Genomic DNA, 19,947 nt, shown 5'->3' on the forward strand with positions numbered 1-19,947 from the left:
AAGCTAAAAAAAGAATCTGTCAGCATTTCCATTAAGAAAAGATTAATGGGCCAGGCACGGTGGCTTACACCTGTGTGCACTTTGGGAGGCCGGGCAGATCACGAGGTCAGGAGATCGAGATCATCCTAGCCAACATGGTGAAACCCTGTCTCTACTAAAAAAAAAAAAAAAAAATAGCTCGGCATGGTGGTGCACACCTGTAGTGCCAGCTACTCAGGAGGCTGAGGCAGGAGACTCGCTTGAACCTGGGAGGCGGAGGTTGCGGTAAGCCAGGATCATGCCACTGTACTCCAGCCTGGAGACAGAACAACACTCTAACTCAAAAAAAAGAAAAGATTATGAGAACATGCAGTATTTGTTTTTCTGTTCCTGTGTTAGTTTGTTAAGGGTAATGGCCTCCAGCTCCATCCATGTCCTGGCAAAGGACATGATCTCATTCTTCTTTATGGCTGCATAGTATTCTGTGGTGTATATGTACCACATTTCCTTTATCCAGGCTATCATTGATGGGCATTTAGGTTGATTCCATGTCTTTGCTATTGTGAATAGTGCTGCGGTGAACATGTGTGTGCATGTGTCTTTATAATAAAATGATTTATATTCCTTTGGGTATATACCCAGTACTGGGATTGCTGGGTTAAATGGTAGTTTTGTCTTTAGGTCTTTGAGGAATCGCCACATTGCCTTCCACAATGGCTGAACTAATTCACACTCCCACCAAATGCCGCATGTTCTCACTTATAAGTGAAAGCTAAATGATGAGAACATGTGGACACATAGAGGGGAACAACACACACAGGGGCCTTTCAGAGGGTGGAAAATGGAAGGAGGGAGAGGATCAGGAAAAAAAATGGATATTAGGCTTAATACCTGGATGATGAAATAATCTGTACAACAAGTCCCCATGACACAAGTTAACCTATGTAACCAACCTGCCCTTGTACCCCTGAACTTAAAATAGAAGTTACAAAAGAAAAGATTAATGAATAAGATGACAAATTGCTAGTTTTAAAAAAAAGAAGAAAAAAAGCATGCTTAATAAATGTATGGGGAACACAGCGTTCAGAGAAAGATTTATTTGGACTAATTGAATCAGAATGGAGAAAAGCCTGACAGGGCAGAAAAAAAAAAGTTAATATTAAGAACATGGAAGTAAATGAATAGTTGTCACATCCTGCACAGCTTCTGACCCGTGGCACAGGCGGAGCTGCATGGATAGCAGAAAGTCCAAATGGAGAGTGGAGGGGAAGTAGCTTTGTGTGTCTGATTGGGGAAGCCATGGCAGCTTAGTTTGTCGGTTCTAGGCACAATATTCCAGTGGGGGCTGTGACAGGGTTGAAGCAGCCTGTGTCAAGTATGGTAGTCACAGGGGTTTGGACTGTGGGAACCACATAAAAGAAACAGATGGAAGGAGGAGCCAGAGAGCTTAGTCAGAAGAGTCATGTGTGGAACAAGATTACCAATTTCAACTGTTTCAGATATTAGGCTGAAAATAAATTAGATTTCTCCCTGTGTCTGGAAAAGAAAGAACTGGGACCAATGAGTAGGAATCCTGCAAGGGAGATTCTGGCTCTATATAAGGAAGAAATGTCTAACAGTTAAGGCCATTTGAAATGGACTTGCTATCTCATGTCCCCTGTAATTGTTGACAAGAGAGACCAAATGTCAAGGACGCTGGAGTGTGAGGACCCCTGAGCACTGACATGATGTGTAAAATGTTGTGGAGTGTGCGTTTCTCTGAGAAGGAGGTTGATAACTTTCATTATTTCTAAAAGATGTCTTCTCTATAAGTTAAAAAAGATTATTACATTATTAGATTATATATACTATATAATATATACAGATTAATTATTAAACAGATGGCTTTAAGGCAACTAAAGGAATATGTGATATTCCAGAAATAAATAAAGATATAACAAGGAAGGGAGGAGAAAAATCAACATACATTGAATAGTTGTTATGGAATTTGCTGAGTTATCCACATGTATTACCATATTGATACAGTTGCAGTTTTGCCATTACTTTTAATGGCAAAAAACAAAATTGCTTTTGCACCAACCCAATAGTTTTCACAAAATGCCTGGAATGTCAGAAAAACAGATGCTTTGTTGAATTATGTATTAGAACCCCTAGCAAAATTAACTTACCCTCTGACCCTAATTATTCTACGAATATAGTCTAAGAATAATCAAAGATGTAAGAATATATTTAGGTAGCATTACTTATAATATTTAGAAATCAAAAGCCACTTAAGCAACTGAATTTAACTTTAAGAAATGCTGGTGCATCTACATGGTAGAGTAGTTTTTATACATTGTTTTGTTGGGAGAGGGGAAGTAATAGTTAATAGATATAAACAAATAGGCTCATGATATAAATACATAAAGTAGAATACAAAATTGAATATATAGAATGTTCCCAATGGGAAAACAAAATCTATATGTGAACAGAAACACTGAAGTAAATGCATGAAATGGAGAGAGCAGTTGTCTCTGGATGGTTACATAATAATTAATGCTTTTTGTTTTCTTATTTATATTTGTCTTTCACAAATTTTTCTGTTACAAGTATATACAGTGTTTATAATTTAAAAAGAAATGTAACTCTGAATATCACACAGTGCAAGTCATGAAAGTTCATATCAAAACCACATCTCTAAACTTAAAAAGCCTGAGCTTTATTTCATTCTACCATGTTTTCATTCTGTAACACTTACCTACGTATGACTTTTAATAGCATATTGTTTTGACAAAATATGTTGTAGAACTTTAAGCATCACAGTATAGTCATGGGTTTGTGTATTCTTCTTCATAATCTGCCATTATTTGAGGAGTGTCTGTCTGCTGATAGGCAATAGCTAATGAATATTGAAAGGGACCTTTAATTAAGGAATTTAGAGACCACAGTGACAATTTTAAATCTATTAGAAGTTATTTAGTATTAGAAAACAAATGTGTATATTTCCTCCCTATTTTAGGAGTAATTGCGTAAATGTCTTGGTAACGACAACCCAGCTGATCCCAGCACTTGCGAAGGTTCTACTCTATAGTTTAGGAGGTGCTTTCCCCATTGAGAATATTTACAGTGCAACTAAAATAGGTAAGGAAATTATTTTGAACTCTGTATGGAATGTGTCCACATCTGTGTGTCTCTGCATGGTTCCCTTTTTCAGCAATTTCACTTAGTATATGAAACAAATTTGGGTAAAGTTCAAATTACAAAGTCCCTGCAACTCATTGTACATGTATGAATATTTTGAGAACTGTTGCCTAGTGACATTAAGAACTCAGTATCTGAGTATAGATATTTCATTCTTGTATTTCACAGAATATTACAGCACATGTTATCTAAATAATATGTAATATCTCTAGCCATAGTGTTTAATAGTTTAATTAGTATAGAGTATAATGTTGCATCCTTGCATATGCAGTAATCTAGATCCAAGATAAAAATACTATTTTGGCTTTGCAGGGGATTCTTTGATGGATTGAACTAGTGCCTTTAATTACAGAAAAAATTTAAAAGAATTTTATGAATCAGAAAACATAATAGGAATATTTGTAACACATGAGTGACTGGAAATCTACATTTCCAAAAATGTGCAGTAGCAATCAAAGAGCCACAACCTTGTTTATTTAGATAATATCTGTTTGTGGAGCCATCTTTGATTTTTAAGTGCATTTCTCGCAGACTCCAACTTCTAATGAACATTCAAAAGTAAAACTTCATCAACTTCTGCTGTATTGAAAGACTTCAAAGAAAACTGATGTATTCCATTGTCTGTCAAGGAAATACTTGGGAAAATAAATGGGTTGTATAATATGCCTTGAAGGTCAACAAACTTAGGCTCTGGCACATTGACAAGAGAAGTTCAAAATCCTAAAATCCCCCACCAAAAATAACCTGCCCTAGGCTTTGAGGAGGTCTGATGTTGGCCCTGGCAAAAGGAGCCTCCAGTTGCAGCTGTTTCAAGAGTACAGTTAAGGAGAGCCAAGCTTCCGTAGAGTAAATTTCACATTGTCATAAGCACTACAGTTCAGAGCCTGGATATCAGTACCATACATTTTTAATCTAAATGTGTGTATTTATGTCAGCAGGACTAATAGAAAGAAGAAAAGTTTGCTTTTTGATGATTTTATAGCAGAATAAACATTTATTTTAGTAAAGACAGTATTCTTTCTGTTGGCCAAATAGTTCCTTATATTCTTTAATCTGAAAAAAAAAATCATTTTTATTTTTTCCTGTAAGCTAGTGTTTTTTGGAGTTCTGAACCATCAGATTAAGAAAAAAGGCAGAAGTAGCCATGGCTGCATGAACATTCTGGAGTGAAATTTAGAGAATAATGCCAATGTTTTAAAAACAAAGAATATGTAGAAATTCCATGGTGATGTTCCCGTAGTGCAATCAGAGGACACCAGTGTTGTCAGTACTGTGGCCCAGTCAGACTGCACCCTTAGTAGAAGTTATTTGAGCAGGCTAACTGTCATCCACTTGAAGAAAGGAGTTGTTTACCAAGGTAAATTCACTTCTTGGTATTTCCTCTTTTCTTAGCAGTAAACCTTCAGTTTTTCTCTAGAACACATTTAGCTGACTTGTCTATACTACTGAAAATTGATTCACAGAATTAAACAAACAAAGGTTGTTAAAACTTATAGTTGCCTGTAAAGTTTCCCCAATACTCTGGTGGTGGAGAAAAACATACTAATATTTTCTCTAGGTCCAATGCTTAACCCTACTGATATTTTTGGAGTGTGAAACACATTGGTTTAATCATCTGTCCTAAGTAATGCCTTAACGTTATTCAAATATGTGTTGATTGCATAAACCCAGAGGTTGTGAACCAGTTTAAGTGATGTTCAAGAGGCATTAACTTAACACTTTATGAATCTTTAGGTTAATGAATGCAGTGGCTGGAAGAATAAGCAGTGCATTGTTTTTCAGGCAAGGAAAGCTGTTTTGAGCGTATAGTGTCCAGATTTGGCACTAACATAACTTATGTTGTGATTGGAGATGGCCGAGATGAGGAGCATGCCGCTAACCAGGTAACTTCACTCTGAACTTTATCTCGTTTATCTTCCAGGAAAAGAAAGTTGCTTTGAACGAATAATGCAAAGGTTTGGCAGAAAAGTAGTGTATGTTGTAATTGGGGATGGTGTAGAAGAAGAACAGGCAGCAAAAAAGGTAACCTGTCTCAAACAATGTTGGTGTGATACTTCTAATGCAAGCCTTTTTGTTTGCATTTCTGTAGTTTGGCCCAATGGCAGCTTGACAAATGATTTAAATTTATAGATGCAAAGCAATAAGAGCATGAGAGGGTCAATACTTACATTCAAATAAACCATTTGGAGTTTAGCATTTTTTGCCTGAAATTTGATAGGAAATGCAGGGAAAGTTAGTTATATTTATTTATATGTTTGAATGTATGTACACATAGTAAATATATATAGTAATATATATATTTGTGTGGGCATATATATACATGCTTATATAGATGCATCTGTATATATTAAAACACATACCATGTGCACAGATATAAATGAGCCAGGGGATCTGCAAGATGGGGGGAAAATAACCATTGTTAAGCACATGAAATATAGCGAGATAAAGATTAAGGAGCTCCATACAAAAGTCATGTGAGTAGTTCATGAGACCTACATGCCATATGGTCCTCATGAGTGCCTGGAAGTAGGCATGCTCTATGATAAGGAATGCTGAGGGCAGATTTAATAGCTGAAGAAAAACTACTGCAAGAGATTTTAATAAGTGCTACTGAAATGGGATGTATTGCTCAGATCCTTTTGTACCAACTTGTCTTAGCCATAATGTGCTTCACATCTCCTGGAAGAGTTTCATCTGTTCTAGTGAGCCAGTGGTACTTGATTGAAGCCAAGCAGCTGGCTTTGAACACATTCAGAAGATCCCATAGGCCCTCAGTATTTTAATAAGCCTTTTCATCTGTCCCATATTTCTGAAGAAGAAACCAAGGCAATTAAAAACCGTTAAATGGTTGGTTCAACATCAAAAGAAGAGTGATATCAGGATTGGCCCCCAACACCAGACTGTTGGTCAACTCCACCCTAAGGTCTACTGCTGCCTTCACTGAATGATAGAAAAATATCATCTAGCCAAGATAAAAGTGATAGAATTTACAAAACAAAGCCAAATGATGAATTAGTATTTCTAAACAATGACATACCAGCTTATACTGTTTTACATAGAAAGAATGTTTTCTGTATCATCCTAAGGAGATTTTAAATCATCATCTAATAAAGGCTTCGCCGCTTGCATGTGCTGGAGTGTTTACCTGTTTTCAAAAAACAGTCGAACAGTTTTGTAGAAAAGTTTATGGCTATAAGAGAAAGAGAAAGGAATTGATGTGTTTTTCTGGTCAATTTAAATCAAGCAAAATGAAGAAAAGGAAAGCACTTCCACTTTAGAAGGTTTGGTGACAGTATTGGCAGCCATACTTGAAAATCTCCATGCTTTTCTATTACATTTAAGAGAGTAGGTACAGGCTCTGCCTCCCACAGAACACCTCAGCCTTCATTAGCAGTGTCAATGACCCAAGACAGCACACTGGCCCCAAGCACGTCCTGTATGAGGTCAGGGCTGCAGCCTCAAGAAATACGGCTTTCATTGCTGACTACTACTTGAAATGCTTCCAGTCACACTCAACTGAAATATCTTCTGGAGTTTGTCAATGTCGTGAGTCCATGTTGTGATGTTTCTTATTGACACCATAGTTATACACAACAAAGAGCAGCCAGTGATTAGTAATACAGCCCCACTCCTGCTCAATGTACGTGTCTTTTAGCCTATACAAATTAAATTCACATATATGTAGGTAAGGACTAATATAATTCAATTTTCCAAACCAGTAACACTGTATGCTTTTGACAATTAAAACTTAACCCAGTCGACCTGTTTTCCACAGCATTAATGTTTAGATTTGGTTTCCCCAGTTGTTATACCATCTTCTTTATACCTAAAACTTCAGGAGGGAAAGGCATGACCCTGAATGGAAAAGAATATCAGATAGAATGCTATTTCCAAATGGTTGTTGATGTACGTACAGTTTTGGTGATGGTGAAGGCTTATTATTCTATTTTAAAGCAGAGGTGGTTGGTTTCTCTAGTACCCAGAATGCATGCTTTTCTTTGGATGTAGCAGTAATCGCATGTGCAGAAATGTTAAGTACTGTTTTGTTGTTACAAATAGATCTGAGCTGAATGAAAAAAAGTTACTTCTATGTGAATTTCTGTGCCTTAATTTGACCTAGACATACTTTGTTTGAGAAATTTAAGAAGAAATATCAAAGTTTAGGAATAGGAATGTCTGCGCTCTTCTGCAGAAACATATTATATTAATACAAGCTGTATATGTAGTTTGAAATTTTCTAGAAGCCACATTTTAAAAAATTAAAGAGAAACAGGTAGAATTAATTTTAATAACATGTCAACCCAGTATATCCAGAATAATTGTCTTGATATCTAATTAATGTAAAAATTGTTGAAGTCATGTTTACCTTCTCTTTGTTTGTTTGTTTTGTTCTAAGTCTTTGAAATGCATTATGTATTTTAAACTGGACTAACCACATTTCAAGTGCTCCATAGCCACATGTGGCTGGTGGTTACCGTAATGTGCAGCAAGGAATTATATAGCATTAAGGATTATTATGCTACTTAGTTCTTACATAAAATATCATTTGCATGTTTTATATCTGTATACTCATTTCCCTTATATACATGAATATTTTATATGTGCATATTCTAGAAGTTGTCATCAGCCCAAACTTACAAATCGTGCTTTTGTTTTGTCAGTTCCTGTAGTGCAGTGTTTTTTCTTTTTCATTATCATCGCCAGTGGGGACTCTTTAGACAATTTTTTTCTAATTACTCCCTTTCATGAAATTTTAATGCCACATATGTACTGTATACTATTATAGTATATCTTTGGAGGGCACAAACCATTGTAATGTCTAAGATTTTCTGCCCCACAAGAACTCATTTTTGTCCCCTTGGGGATGATATCTTCCCCATTGAAAATGTATGCTAGATACTTTCTGTCAATTCTACGCCAGTGAAATAAACCAGGTCGACTCGACTGGCTTAAGTTATCGGTTGTCCCAGACAAGTAAGAAAGTTATAATCCCCACATTTTTTCTACTTTATATAGTCCTGCTTCAAATTATTTTTATACAGAAAGGAATTCACCCTCTTTTCTTCCTAGATTAACAAAATTAAGAAGCTTATCATTTTGTTTTATTTTATTTTTGACTGAGAGAGAGGCCTGTAGGAGAGATGCACTGATTCAAACTTGCTTTCCATCAGCCAGGTAGGATTGTGATACCCACTTGCTTTCCCACATGTCGATGTTGGTAGTGATACTTCCAGAATAAATGTTAAACTATCTAAGCAGTGTTAATATTTGCTATTATTATCATTAAAATCCAGTTCAGATCTATTTCTCTGTTACTTTGACAATGCCATATTGGTGCTGCCAAGCCTTCACGTATGATCATCGCGCCTTTAGACTCCCTCCCCTGAACGTGGGTGGGCCACACAGCCCTGTGTGTGCTGCTGCTTAATTGAGACAATGGTTGTGATCTCTCTCCATGCCTCATTCCTTCCCCTTCTCTCTCCCACCCCTCCTTCTCCTAACCATGCAGCACAACATGCCCTTCTGGAGGATATCCAGTCACTCAGACCTCCTGGCTCTCCACCAAGCACTGGAATTAGAGTATTTGTAACTGTGCTCTCTAGCCGGAGATCCATTTTTTATATTTCAAGTACACTGAATTTTTATGTGTGATTCAATGCCTCTGGCTCTACACATATAAATTGTCTTAATGGATGAAATCATATTTGGAATAAAAATTCCAGAATGAAGAATTCAGATTGCTGAATGGAGTTAAACTTTAGTGCTACAGAAAAGAAACTCTATGGTCTTATATTTACAACACTTTAATGGGTTTTTAAAAAATCTGTGGAGGTTGCTGGTACACACCAAATGAGTCCAAACTGGAATGAGCAGCTTTAGCAAAGAACTCTTACCCCGGCAAAGCAGCAACACACATGCTCCGTCTGACAAGGTGGTCAACAACATTCCTCAAATTGGGAGATCTTCTCAGCCCTGAGGTTTGAATCTGACTTTAGCCTACCTAGCCCAGAAAATCTGAATTGGAATGCACTCAGACTGTATAAGGACAGTCCTATTTAGACCTGTAATTTGTGTAAATTATTGATGAAAATAATTTACTGTGACTTTATTAGCAGCTGACTTTCAAAGTGGATGCAATTTTTCTTTCATTTGTCGGGGAGGGGAGTGGGAGGGGAAATGGGAATATAATATTGTCTCTTTTTTAAGTTTGGCAAACAGAATGTTCATACTGATGTGTTGTGCCTTAAAGACAAGACAGCATTTGTGTGTTACAATGTAACTTTGGTTAAAATCTCTGTAGATAATGAAAAAAAAATCCTTTGTGATGATTCTTAACATGACCAAATTTAAAAGTCAAGCTCTCAAAGCTTAATTACCGCATCAGCAAGAAACTGAGTATTTGTTGCAATAAGAAAACAACAACAATAAAGGAAAGCTTGTGTTGTATTTGGGTTCTTAATAATTCCAATAATTGTATGAGGCAACTATTTGCGCATCCAACCATAAGCAGAAAGTTTGGAAAAGACTGTGGGACCTTCACTTAGAAAGTGAAATGTATGTAGAAGTCTCAAGTACCCCTTCTACAGTTTTACTGGAGAAAACTAAGAGCCATATTCATGACAACCTGCACGGTTTTGAGGTTGAGACTTTTGATATGTGTAAGTTGCATAGAGGAGGACATTATCATGCAAATCATGAGCAATTATCACATTAACTTTTTTAGAATATGCCATGGACATGGTGTAAAATTCACATTGAGTGGGCATGGCTTAAAATAAAGCTAAGTGTGTTTATTCCCAATGGCATTGCAAAAATGATAATATCATCAGTAATGGAAGGCAGATCTCCCAGATGGCGTCTGATGAAAGCAATGAGTTTATGAAAATGTTACCTAGAATATCATCATAAATTAAATCAGCAAGTGAGTTGGATCTTGGCAGCGTTACTGAAATGACAATAGTAAAATAGTACCTGGTTCTCCATCTGAATACATCGATGTAGGTTCTCCTCATGACAGACTTGCGTATGTTAGTTTCTGCCTGTATTGTTACTGCGCAATGGATGGCATTCATTACAAGAAGAGCCCGTCATCGTTGTGTTTGCATGGTTTTTTTTCCCTGTGTGTAGCCCATGTTGGGAACACGATACAGTTCTCCTCTTACTTCCTGTGACATGATTTCCCTTGTGGAAATTTAAGACTTTAAGAACTAGAGTATTTTTATGGTGTCTGCACCTGCAGTTCTGTGTTTAAAATGTCATAATGTGGACGCTAGAGTCAGGCTACTAGTCAGTGCCCCTAGCCAGAGGCTGGTTCATGAGTTCATCAGCTGAGGCCTCTGTGGCTTCAATAAAGTCTACATTTTGCTCACAGATTACAACATTCACTGTGGAAATAGATTTCATTTCTTTGGGCTACAAACCTGTATTTCTTTACTGAATGCTAAGGCCATGTTTATACTGGGCAGAAAGATATTGAGATCCGAATTTTGTACAAGATTGTGATTTCATCATCTAAACCTTAAACTTACCCTTTAAATTTTGTAGCTTTTGGCTGCCTCTGCCCCAAGTATTATTCCAGGCAAATTGAAGTTGGAATACGTTTAATAATATAAAAATAATGATAGTAAATCTTATACTTCTGTTGGCCCTTAGATTGAAAATAGCAGTTAAAAAAATTTAAGTGTTGCCTTGATTATCAGTACTTAATTATGTTGTGCACTAAAACCTTAAGTATTTATTACTGTGAATAAAAACAAATTATCTTTACTGTATAGCTGGTTTCTTTAAATGATAGAATTGTGACATTAGGTATAAATTTGTAAGTCTTTTCATATCAAACAAGCAAGGCTTTTTATGCTGCTAAGTCTGCAGGTGCAGAAAGAAACACCCCTTGGAAGGGCAAAGAGAAGCTGGCTGGTTGCATCACCCCGTGCAGTTTCTCACACACATCTCTTTTTCTGATTCTGTGTTCAGAAGAGGCTGCCGGCATAAAGCCTAAATGCTAGGTTGACGGAGAACAGCTTGTCTGGCACAACAATGGTGCAGGCCCACAAGCCAGCATCACAGCTTGGCCATGGGACGTTGAGCATGCACAAAATAGAACTCTTCCCTTCCCACCTTAGGAACAGAAAATCCTCCTCCTTTCTAATCTGAAAAATGAAAACTGAACTAACAAACACAAAACGAACCCCTTGGCCATTCCCACCTCCTATTGACATATGGACTATTGTGCCTTATTGTAAACCAGTTTGAAAAATGTTCTGTAACTAAAGTGGGTTTTCGGCTCTTATGTATACAGCTTGGTATATTACTACAAAAGATAACCATCTTGTGTTGCACCTTAAAAATATCAAGACCACGTAATTTCAGTAACAAAATAGGTGGCCTGGCTACAGTATTATAGCATACAATTAGAACACTATGCCCCTGCAAAATTTTGTAAATCAAATTCAGAGGCAAAAACATATTTTAGAATCATACAGTTTGCACACAACAAGTAGGTAATAACTGTCTCTAAAAATGTTTTCTCCTTAGTCTGCGATGAGCTAAAATTCAGAATAGTGTCAACAGCATGCTCCTGTATGAAGTTGTTTTTTTAAAGCACATTTGTTTATGACAAGCCTACATTCTCAGTGAATATGGCATTTAGTATTTCTTTTGAAAACAAACTTAAGCATCATGAGCCAAAGTTGCATTTTGACTCCCAACTACGGTAGCGTTATGGACATCTCACAATGTCAAGGGTTTCTGTTATGTATTAGTAAAGTATAGATTATCGGGGCCTACGTAATTTAAAGAAATGTAAATTAATATTGAAAGCTTGTAAAAATATGTATATCTTTACTATTTCTCAATAAATACCTTTGCAATTGTTTTCATTTCCTTCACCCTCCCATGTTGTAGAGTTTTTGTGTGTTTATTTAGCTTGGTTCTAAATCATGTGAAATTTGTATTTAGGTTTCTGGTCTTCATAACTTTTCTTTTTTATGCCTAAGTTGCATAATTTTCAGTTAAAGCAAAATGAGATGTAACCCAGTAAAACATCACTAATTACGACTAAAAGTGGGCTGCTTTCCTGAAAAGTTGTCAGCTGCATAATTTTTTACACACAGATAGCTACATTCAAATAAGTATAATGCATAATATAGCCACAATTCACTAATGATAAAGTAATTAAAATATTTAGACCTATTAGAATATTTAAAGCAAGTATCCTCTAGGTGAATATGGGACATAGTTTATAAGTATCTTCCAAGAGGGAAAAAAGGTAGTTTTCTGTAACAGATTTTATAGCTCCTTTATTGCCTGGCGTATAGTATTTCTTTATTTGTGAATCTGTTGTTCATGTGTAAACCAAACGCAAGTTTCAGATCAACCTCTGCTCATTCACAGCCTTTAAAAATGTTAGCCTCCAAATTAATGATATTTAAGTGGAGTTATGTGGCAACATTCTAGTAAGCCTTACACCATCCAAAAATCAATACTGGTTTACAAGAAAACAATGGAAAATGTTTACAATAAATTTAATATGTAAACTTCCTTTGTTTTCTCTTATATCCAGTTGCCATTGAAATTGAATTTGTGAGAAAGACTAAATTATATATATCATATCCCAGCTCCCCAAACAATTGTATCTTGTTTACCTATTTATATACCTGCTTGGAAGAAAGGACCTCTCAAATCACCATGTCTAAATCTGAGCTTGTGCTTCTGCACCGGCCTCTTCTCACCTCTCCCACGACTACTACCCCAGCTGGAACCGACATCCTTTCTCACCTAGATAAGTACGTCAGCCTCTGGCTTAGTCTCCCTTCTCTGGCCCTCACACCCTTTCACCATATCTCATCACACTAGCCAGAGCCATGCTGTGCATCAGAGGATATCTCTCCTCTTCTTGGAAACCTCCAGCAGCTGGCTTTCCAGCTCGCTTGGCACAAACACCAGTGACCTTCACAACGGCCTGTAAGGCCCACAGCCACCATCCCTGGTGAGCTCTCCCTTCCTCTGTCTCACAACTCACTGCCAAACAGCCACCTCCGTGTTTGGCACATACCTGCACCCACCCACCTGCTGCAGGCCCTTTGCACTCACCATTCCTTCTACTTGAAGAGGGTTTCACCCCGATCTTTGTATCACCTATGCCCTGTGTTTCTTCAGTTCTTAAAGAACACCTTCTTGGCTGTAAAGGTCCTCCTCTCTGAAATTGCACCTGCTTCCCCAACACTTCTAGCATTTTCCTTCTTTACTGATAAAAAATACTTAGTTCTTAGATTAATCCAACATGATACACATTTATTTTTGTGTTGTTGATTCATCCATTACAATGTATAAACTTAAGGAAAACACTTACATGAGCATGATCTAGAATTGAAGAGATTTAAAGTGGTAGAGAGCCATGTGTGATGGCTTATTCCTATAATCCCAGCACTTTGGGAGGCCGGTGGGAGGACCACTTGAGTTCAGGAGTTTAAGACCAGCCTGGGCAACATAGAGAGACCTCTCTCTCTCTCTCTGTGTGTGTCTCTCTCTCTCCCCTCTCTCTCTTTTTAATATTCAAATGTGATAGTGTGTGCCTGTAGTCCCAGCTACTCATGGTGCCAAGACAGGAGGAGCACATGAGCCTGGGAGGTGGAGGCTGCAGCTAGCTGTGGTCACACTGCTGCACTGTAGCCTGGGAGACAGAGCAAGATTGTCTCAAAAAAAGAAAAAAAATGGTCGAGCTATATTTGAAAGGGAAAAGGAGAGAAGAAAACATACACAGGACCTGTGTAAATTTTTATATCTTAGCTGGAGTATTTGCTGGCCTAATAACTTATGAAAATAAAGAGCAAGGATGGCCATAAGCAAAGATGTCATGGAAAAAAGGTTATATGTGACCTGAGAATGATCGTCTGGATAAAAAATGTTTACAATGAATCAGTGATTGCCTGCTTTATACTCATAAAAGAAAAAGTATGCAATATTAGTAGGCTTAATTGACTGAAATTACTTAAAGCCACACACACAAAAACATGTAAAAATCAGATCTGTCTGCAAACTGTGCGGTTCATGATTCTGAGTCCCTGAAACAAACAAACACAAAAAAGTTTTAAAGTGTCAGATTTTATTTAGTTAGCAAAAGATAACCATTTATTTTTTGATCCAGGGTCTTGCTTTGTTGCTCAGGCTGGAGTGCAATGGCGCCGCCATAGCTCACTATAACCTCGAACTCCTGGACTCAAGCAGTCCTCCTGCCTCAACCTCCCAAAGTGCTGAGATTACAGGTGTGAGCCACTGCATCCAGACTGATAACCCTTATTTAACATCTCTGCATGGTTTTGTATATTCTTTAAAAGTTATTGGATGTAATTCTGGCAAAGTATACATGTGTTCTAATACACAGGTCACTACACAAAGCAGTCTACATTTGACTGGGCCAGAGTCAATTCTTGGGATATACTGCAGTCAACAAAGATGCTCTCTCAGAGCCTTAAGGGGAAAATGTTCATCGTGCCCAAGTTCTGACTTTTAATGGAAATAGTAGCCATTACTGCTTAGTTTTCCTTCATCCACAGAACCTTCCAGGTCTGTGTTAGCACACAATCTGAGAAATCTCCAAACGTAATATGCTAAAGAATCTCTAACAATGCATATAACTCTATACAAGTCAGATGATTATTTTCCCTCACAACAAAATGCCTTTTGATTGCAGCTTGCAGGGACAGTGTCTCTATGGCTAAAGGACAATGCATTGTCCTTTGTGGTCATGAAATCTTAGATTTGTGTGCCTTATGTCTGCTATGACGTTGCCATTTTAGTTTTCTGGTGAGCCTTCAGTGAAAATACACAGAACTGAAAGAGTGTGTATTGGAAAAGGTAGAGAGACCACCAAGTAAGTCAGCCTCCACGGAACCACAGCAGAGTAGTGCTGACCCTCAACTCATCGCCGTCCTTACCCTTAAGGTTCTTAGCTTTTCAGTGGGCATGACTCTTAAGATAACGAATGAAGGGTGTTAGCAGAGGAAAAGGACAGGGGCATGAGGAGTCACTTGCAGAGAAACCTAACCAGCCCTTAAAGGGAAGATTCTTGGAGAAAATGAGTCCAAAGCTGAAGTCCCAAGGACAAAACTGAGAAGTCCAGAGCATTTGCGGGACTGGATTGGGAGCATCTAAGCAAAGTGGAAAATATATAAGAGACTGCAGGCAAGAGGGAGAAGGGTAGAATGGTGTAGTCAGGGAACTGCAAGTTAGTCTTGTTTCTGGAGCATGGAGTGAATAAAAGGAACAGTAAGAAAAAATAAACAAGGACCACATCATGAGGATTTTTAATACAGCATCAACCAATTTCAGTTTTACCCAGGGATCAGTAGGTACTGAATGAAAGGTTTGTTAGCAGAGGATTTTTGTGTACCAGTTTATATTTTATAACAGTTACTCTGGCCAGGCTGAGGAAATTGAGGGATCTAAGAGGCTGGTGCAGGATCCTGGAGAGATTCCTGAATTAGATGATGGGTGTGAGTATGAGACAGTGCATAGATTCAAAGAAATTAGGGTATTAAGAGTACCTTAGGACTTCGCAGTGTTTGCTCCTGCACCTCATGTCCTCAGGCGAATTCAGCCTGAGCTTGAGGTTTCTGGCTTGGGCAGTTTGGTAGATTGTAGTGCAGTTTGCTGAGACCAGAAACACAAAAGAAGTAAAAAGATTCTACTTGCTGTTTTTATTGTGGTGGGTGATGCTTGTTGTTGGAGCAAGATACTGAGACCAGTTTCTGTAATTGTTAATTTGGAGGTGGTGGTATCCTCAAATGGAGTTGTCCAGTGCAAAGTTGAATTTGTAGCAACTTCATTATTGTCTGTTGAACACCACGCGAGGTCATAATTGAATTACTTGGAGCACAGTAAATAAAACCCTAAGTAATTCGATTATGTCACACCAGTTAATCATTTAAAAGCATTTACGATTTGTGCAAACTTGAGACAGCATAGTGGAAAGGCTAGGAATGATGACAGTAATATAGAGTGTGCATGTCTGATGGACACCATGGAAAATTATTTGGGGTCACCAGTTGATTTAACACCATGCTTTCCCATCTCCTGCATTACCCCAATTTCCAGTAGATAACGTAGTAACATGCCTGGATTTACAGCCCTGAAGAAATCCAAATACCTCAGTGAGCTTTTCATCAGTAACTTTTGTACAAAAAAGTCATCGTCAGCTTATTTCTGCTTGGAAACCAGTGTGGCATTCTAATTTATTTCCCAAAGAAAACATTAAAGGGTTTCACAGCAGAATGACAGATGATTTAGTCACCTATTTTTAGACAGATTAATGTATTCCAAAAAAAAGTGGTGATCATTAAAACATAAATTTATGGTGGAATAAACTATTTCATAAGAGCAGGCACTAATATCTGGTATGTGAATAGGAAATAAAGTTAATGCCAAACACACACCTATAAAACCATCCAGTTTGGCTCATGAAATTATTTCTACATCAATTATGAGAACAGCAGGAGGGTGGGATGGAGTCACTGATGAGGGCAGTGAAGAAAAAGTGGTATAACATCATCTTTTAAACTTTCATCTACAGTTTTACAAATGACGAGTGCATCTTCTAAATTTTCATCACCCACTGATTTTCTGAATAAAACCTACTACCACAAACTGGCCACTTTTGGCAATACATAGTGTTGCCATGTGTGACTCAATAATTGGTTTTAAAGAAGAGAAAAGAGAATGTTTTTCTTGTTTCCGTCTGGGCAAAATGGGGATATTTATCTATGTACCTTCTTCTGTATCCTTGAAGCGCCAGTTACTGCTTTATTCATCCAACCTTAGCACCATCTTCTGGGCACAGACAGCTGATACCATTGTAGCAAGGCGGGGAATGGGAGCATGTAGGATGTGTCCAGACTTTGATTCAGTCACTCGCTCTGTAGCTGGCTCTTCAGCAAGCATACTGAAAAGAAGAGGAAGGAAACTAACGTTTGAAGAGACTAATCAAAGAAACGAACATTTGAAGACACTAATCAACTAATACAGAGACTAATCAATGTTTACCTTACCATATGCTACCTCATTTAATTATAACACCCACGAGAGTCAGTATTCTTAGTCCAATTGTATAGTTCAAGTGACCTCCCAAGATTATATAACCTGTAGGTAGCACAGACAGAGTTGGAACTTAGTCTGTTAGGCAGACATTATCTGGACTGCAAAATAGGCTCATTGCACTGTATCTTCTGTCCGTTGACTCCAGTTGAGTTGTTTAGCGCTTGTAGGGGTATGATCTGAGAGAAAGTGCCATTAAGAGCAGGTGAGATTGCAAGCAATGGAGTTAACGGTCACTCTTTTTTCTCTCTGTGAACATAATTGCCATCCAAGTAATTCCTGTGTTGCCTATGTGAGAAATGGCCCTTTTGCTGTAGGAATCTTACCTTTGCAGATAAGCGGTCAAAGGACCCTAAGCTGATTATTTGACTTGGTGATTGGCATTATATCCAGTCCTATATGAAGGCCCAAGAGATAACTATTCAATTAAAGCTGCTCAATTAGTTTGCATTTAAGTTAAGTTTGCCGATTCCTCCCTTTCAAAACACCTTTCAGCATGCATATCAACTGCTGTTAGTACAACAGACTTACAGGCTCCCTAACCTACAGCATGGTTCCAAAAAGGGTACTGGACAGGCTTCTGATTAGAGTGGAGAATTAAGAAGGTTCTGGGGCCACGTAGTATAGGAGAAGTAAACCATGGTAGAGCATTGAGGAGTCAGCGTGATTTTAGGAGTATCTGAATGGAAGATGTTCAGAAGCAAGTTCCAAAAGGGTAAGTGGAGAAAAGCTACTTAGCCAAGTTTACCTCTTCTGAAATTCTATAGTGAGGATGATTTTTTTTTTTTTTTTGACATGGAGTCTTGCTCTGTTGCCAGACTGGAGTGTAGTGGCGCAATCTCAGCTCACTGCAACCTCCGCCTAGTGGAGATGATTTTTTTTTTATTGTGGTAAAATACAGATAAAGGTAACAATCATACTCCATTTTTAAGTGTACAGTCAATGGCATTAAGTACATCCACATTGTTGTGCTGCCGTCATCACCATCCATCCACAAAACTCTTTATATTGTAAAACCGAAACTCTACCCACTGAACAATAACTCCCCATTCTCCTCTCCCCTTAGTACCTTATAGCAGCTCCTCCACTTTCTGTCTCTATGAATTTGACTACTCAGGGTACCTCATATAAACAGAATCATATAGTGTTTATCCTTTTGTGACTGGCTGATTTCATGTAACAAAATTTCTTTCAGGTTCTCCTGTTTTGTAGCCTGTGTTAGAATTTTCTTTCTTGTTAAGGCTGAATAATAATACGTGTGTATACTATATTTTGTTTCTCTATTTTATCTGTTGATGGGCACTTAGGTTGCCTCTACCTTTTGGCTCTTCCAAATAATGATGCTATGAACATGGGTATACAAATAACTGAGTCCTTGCTTTAAGTTCTTTTGGATATGTACCCAGAAGTGGAATTGCTGGATCGTATCTATTTTTAATTTTTTGAGAAACTACCATACTGTTTTCTGTGGCAGCCACACCACTTTACATTTCTAACAATAGTGTATAAAAATTACTTTTCTTCACATCTTCACCAACACTTATTATTTTCTGTTTTTTATAGTAACTATGCTAATGGGTGTGAAGTGATATCTTATTGTGGTTTTAATTTGCATTTACCTAATGATTATGGCATATTGGTCATTTGTATATCTTTGGAGAAATGTCAATTCAATCATTTGCCCATGTTTTAGTTGGGTTGTTTTTGTTGTTGTTGTTGAATTGTATATTCCAGATATTAACTCCTCATCAGATACAAGATTTGCAAACATTTTCTCCCATTCCTTGGGTTACCATTTTCACAGTAAACTTGACTTTTGTGTGTGTACAAGGCATCCCCCTTTTTAGGGAACTACTATACTCCTGGGCATATGGTTGAACCCTAGCCAATCAACATGTTCCACCCTCTTTGTCATATTTATTTGCCCAAGAATAGGTTCAGGACCCAAGCTAAGCCTGTGAAAACTCACCCCAAGACTTTTCTCCAAAGTCATTGTGAGAGATGCACTGTCTTTCTGGGATCAGGGTCTCTGGTGACTATGTCAGTCTAAACTGCCAGAACCATCTTTCCTACCACATTGAGAGAGAATCTGAATATGAAGCCAACATGTGGGAAACAGCTCAGAACCCATGCCCTGGTGATGCTGTCAGAGAATTTGGTTTTAGGATGTCAGGAGACAGAACTTCAACTCAACGACCATGCCTGGAATTTCTAGTTTCGTAAGCCCAAAACTTATTTATTCTTTTTTTCCTTAAATTTGTTTGACTTTAGTTTCTGTCATCTGTGGTCAAGAGAGTATACATGAATGTCCAGTTGGAAATGTTAATTGTTGGAACCAGCAGCTCAAAGCATGCCCTCTGATCAGTGCTTAGGATTGATTAGAATAAGAGATGTTAGAGAGGAAAGGATGTTAGAGTTGGTTACTCAAACTATAAAAAGTGAGTTTGGGACTCCTGACTGTGTTATTTCCTGGGTCTCCTGCTCTTTCCAGCTATACAGTGGCCAAGACATGTGAGATGAAGAAGAGATGGATAGTTATTGTTAAGGAAAGGGGCTTCAAATGTCTCACAATAGTTCAACATTGTTACTTTAAAATATTTTACCCTCTAAACTGCGGTGCTTTGGATGAATCTTGGCACCTCACTTTATGTCACCCTGCGATTTGGCCACACCTCTTGAGAACACAGATATCCAGGG

At 37.8% G+C, this 19,947-nt stretch overlaps 1 protein-coding gene across 11 annotated transcripts in view; it reads left to right on the forward strand.

Moving 5' to 3' along the window:
- EYA4 (EYA transcriptional coactivator and phosphatase 4) overlaps positions 1-12,052 on the forward strand; it is a 280,742-nt gene extending 268,690 nt beyond the window's left edge. For 6 of the 11 annotated variants that reach the window (XM_078001202.1, XM_015137415.3, XM_015137417.3 and 3 more), the window contains 3 exons: positions 2,978-3,099; positions 5,081-5,181; positions 8,669-12,052. In XM_078001202.1, the coding sequence (XP_077857328.1) occupies positions 2,978-3,099; positions 5,081-5,181; positions 8,669-8,749 (304 nt within the window). In that variant the 3' untranslated portion in view covers positions 8,750-12,052. Of the gene's footprint in view, positions 1-2,977; positions 3,100-4,941; positions 5,043-5,080; positions 5,182-8,668 lie in introns of all 11 variants that reach the window. The other 5 variants (XM_015137416.3, XM_078001203.1, XM_015137421.3 and 2 more) reach the window with 1 other exon arrangement.
- The last annotated feature ends 7,895 nt before the right edge of the window (positions 12,053-19,947 follow it).

The sequence above is a fragment of the Macaca mulatta genome, chromosome 4 (genome assembly GCF_049350105.2).
Source record: "Macaca mulatta isolate MMU2019108-1 chromosome 4, T2T-MMU8v2.0, whole genome shotgun sequence".
NCBI classification, from domain to species: domain Eukaryota; kingdom Metazoa; phylum Chordata; class Mammalia; order Primates; family Cercopithecidae; genus Macaca; species Macaca mulatta.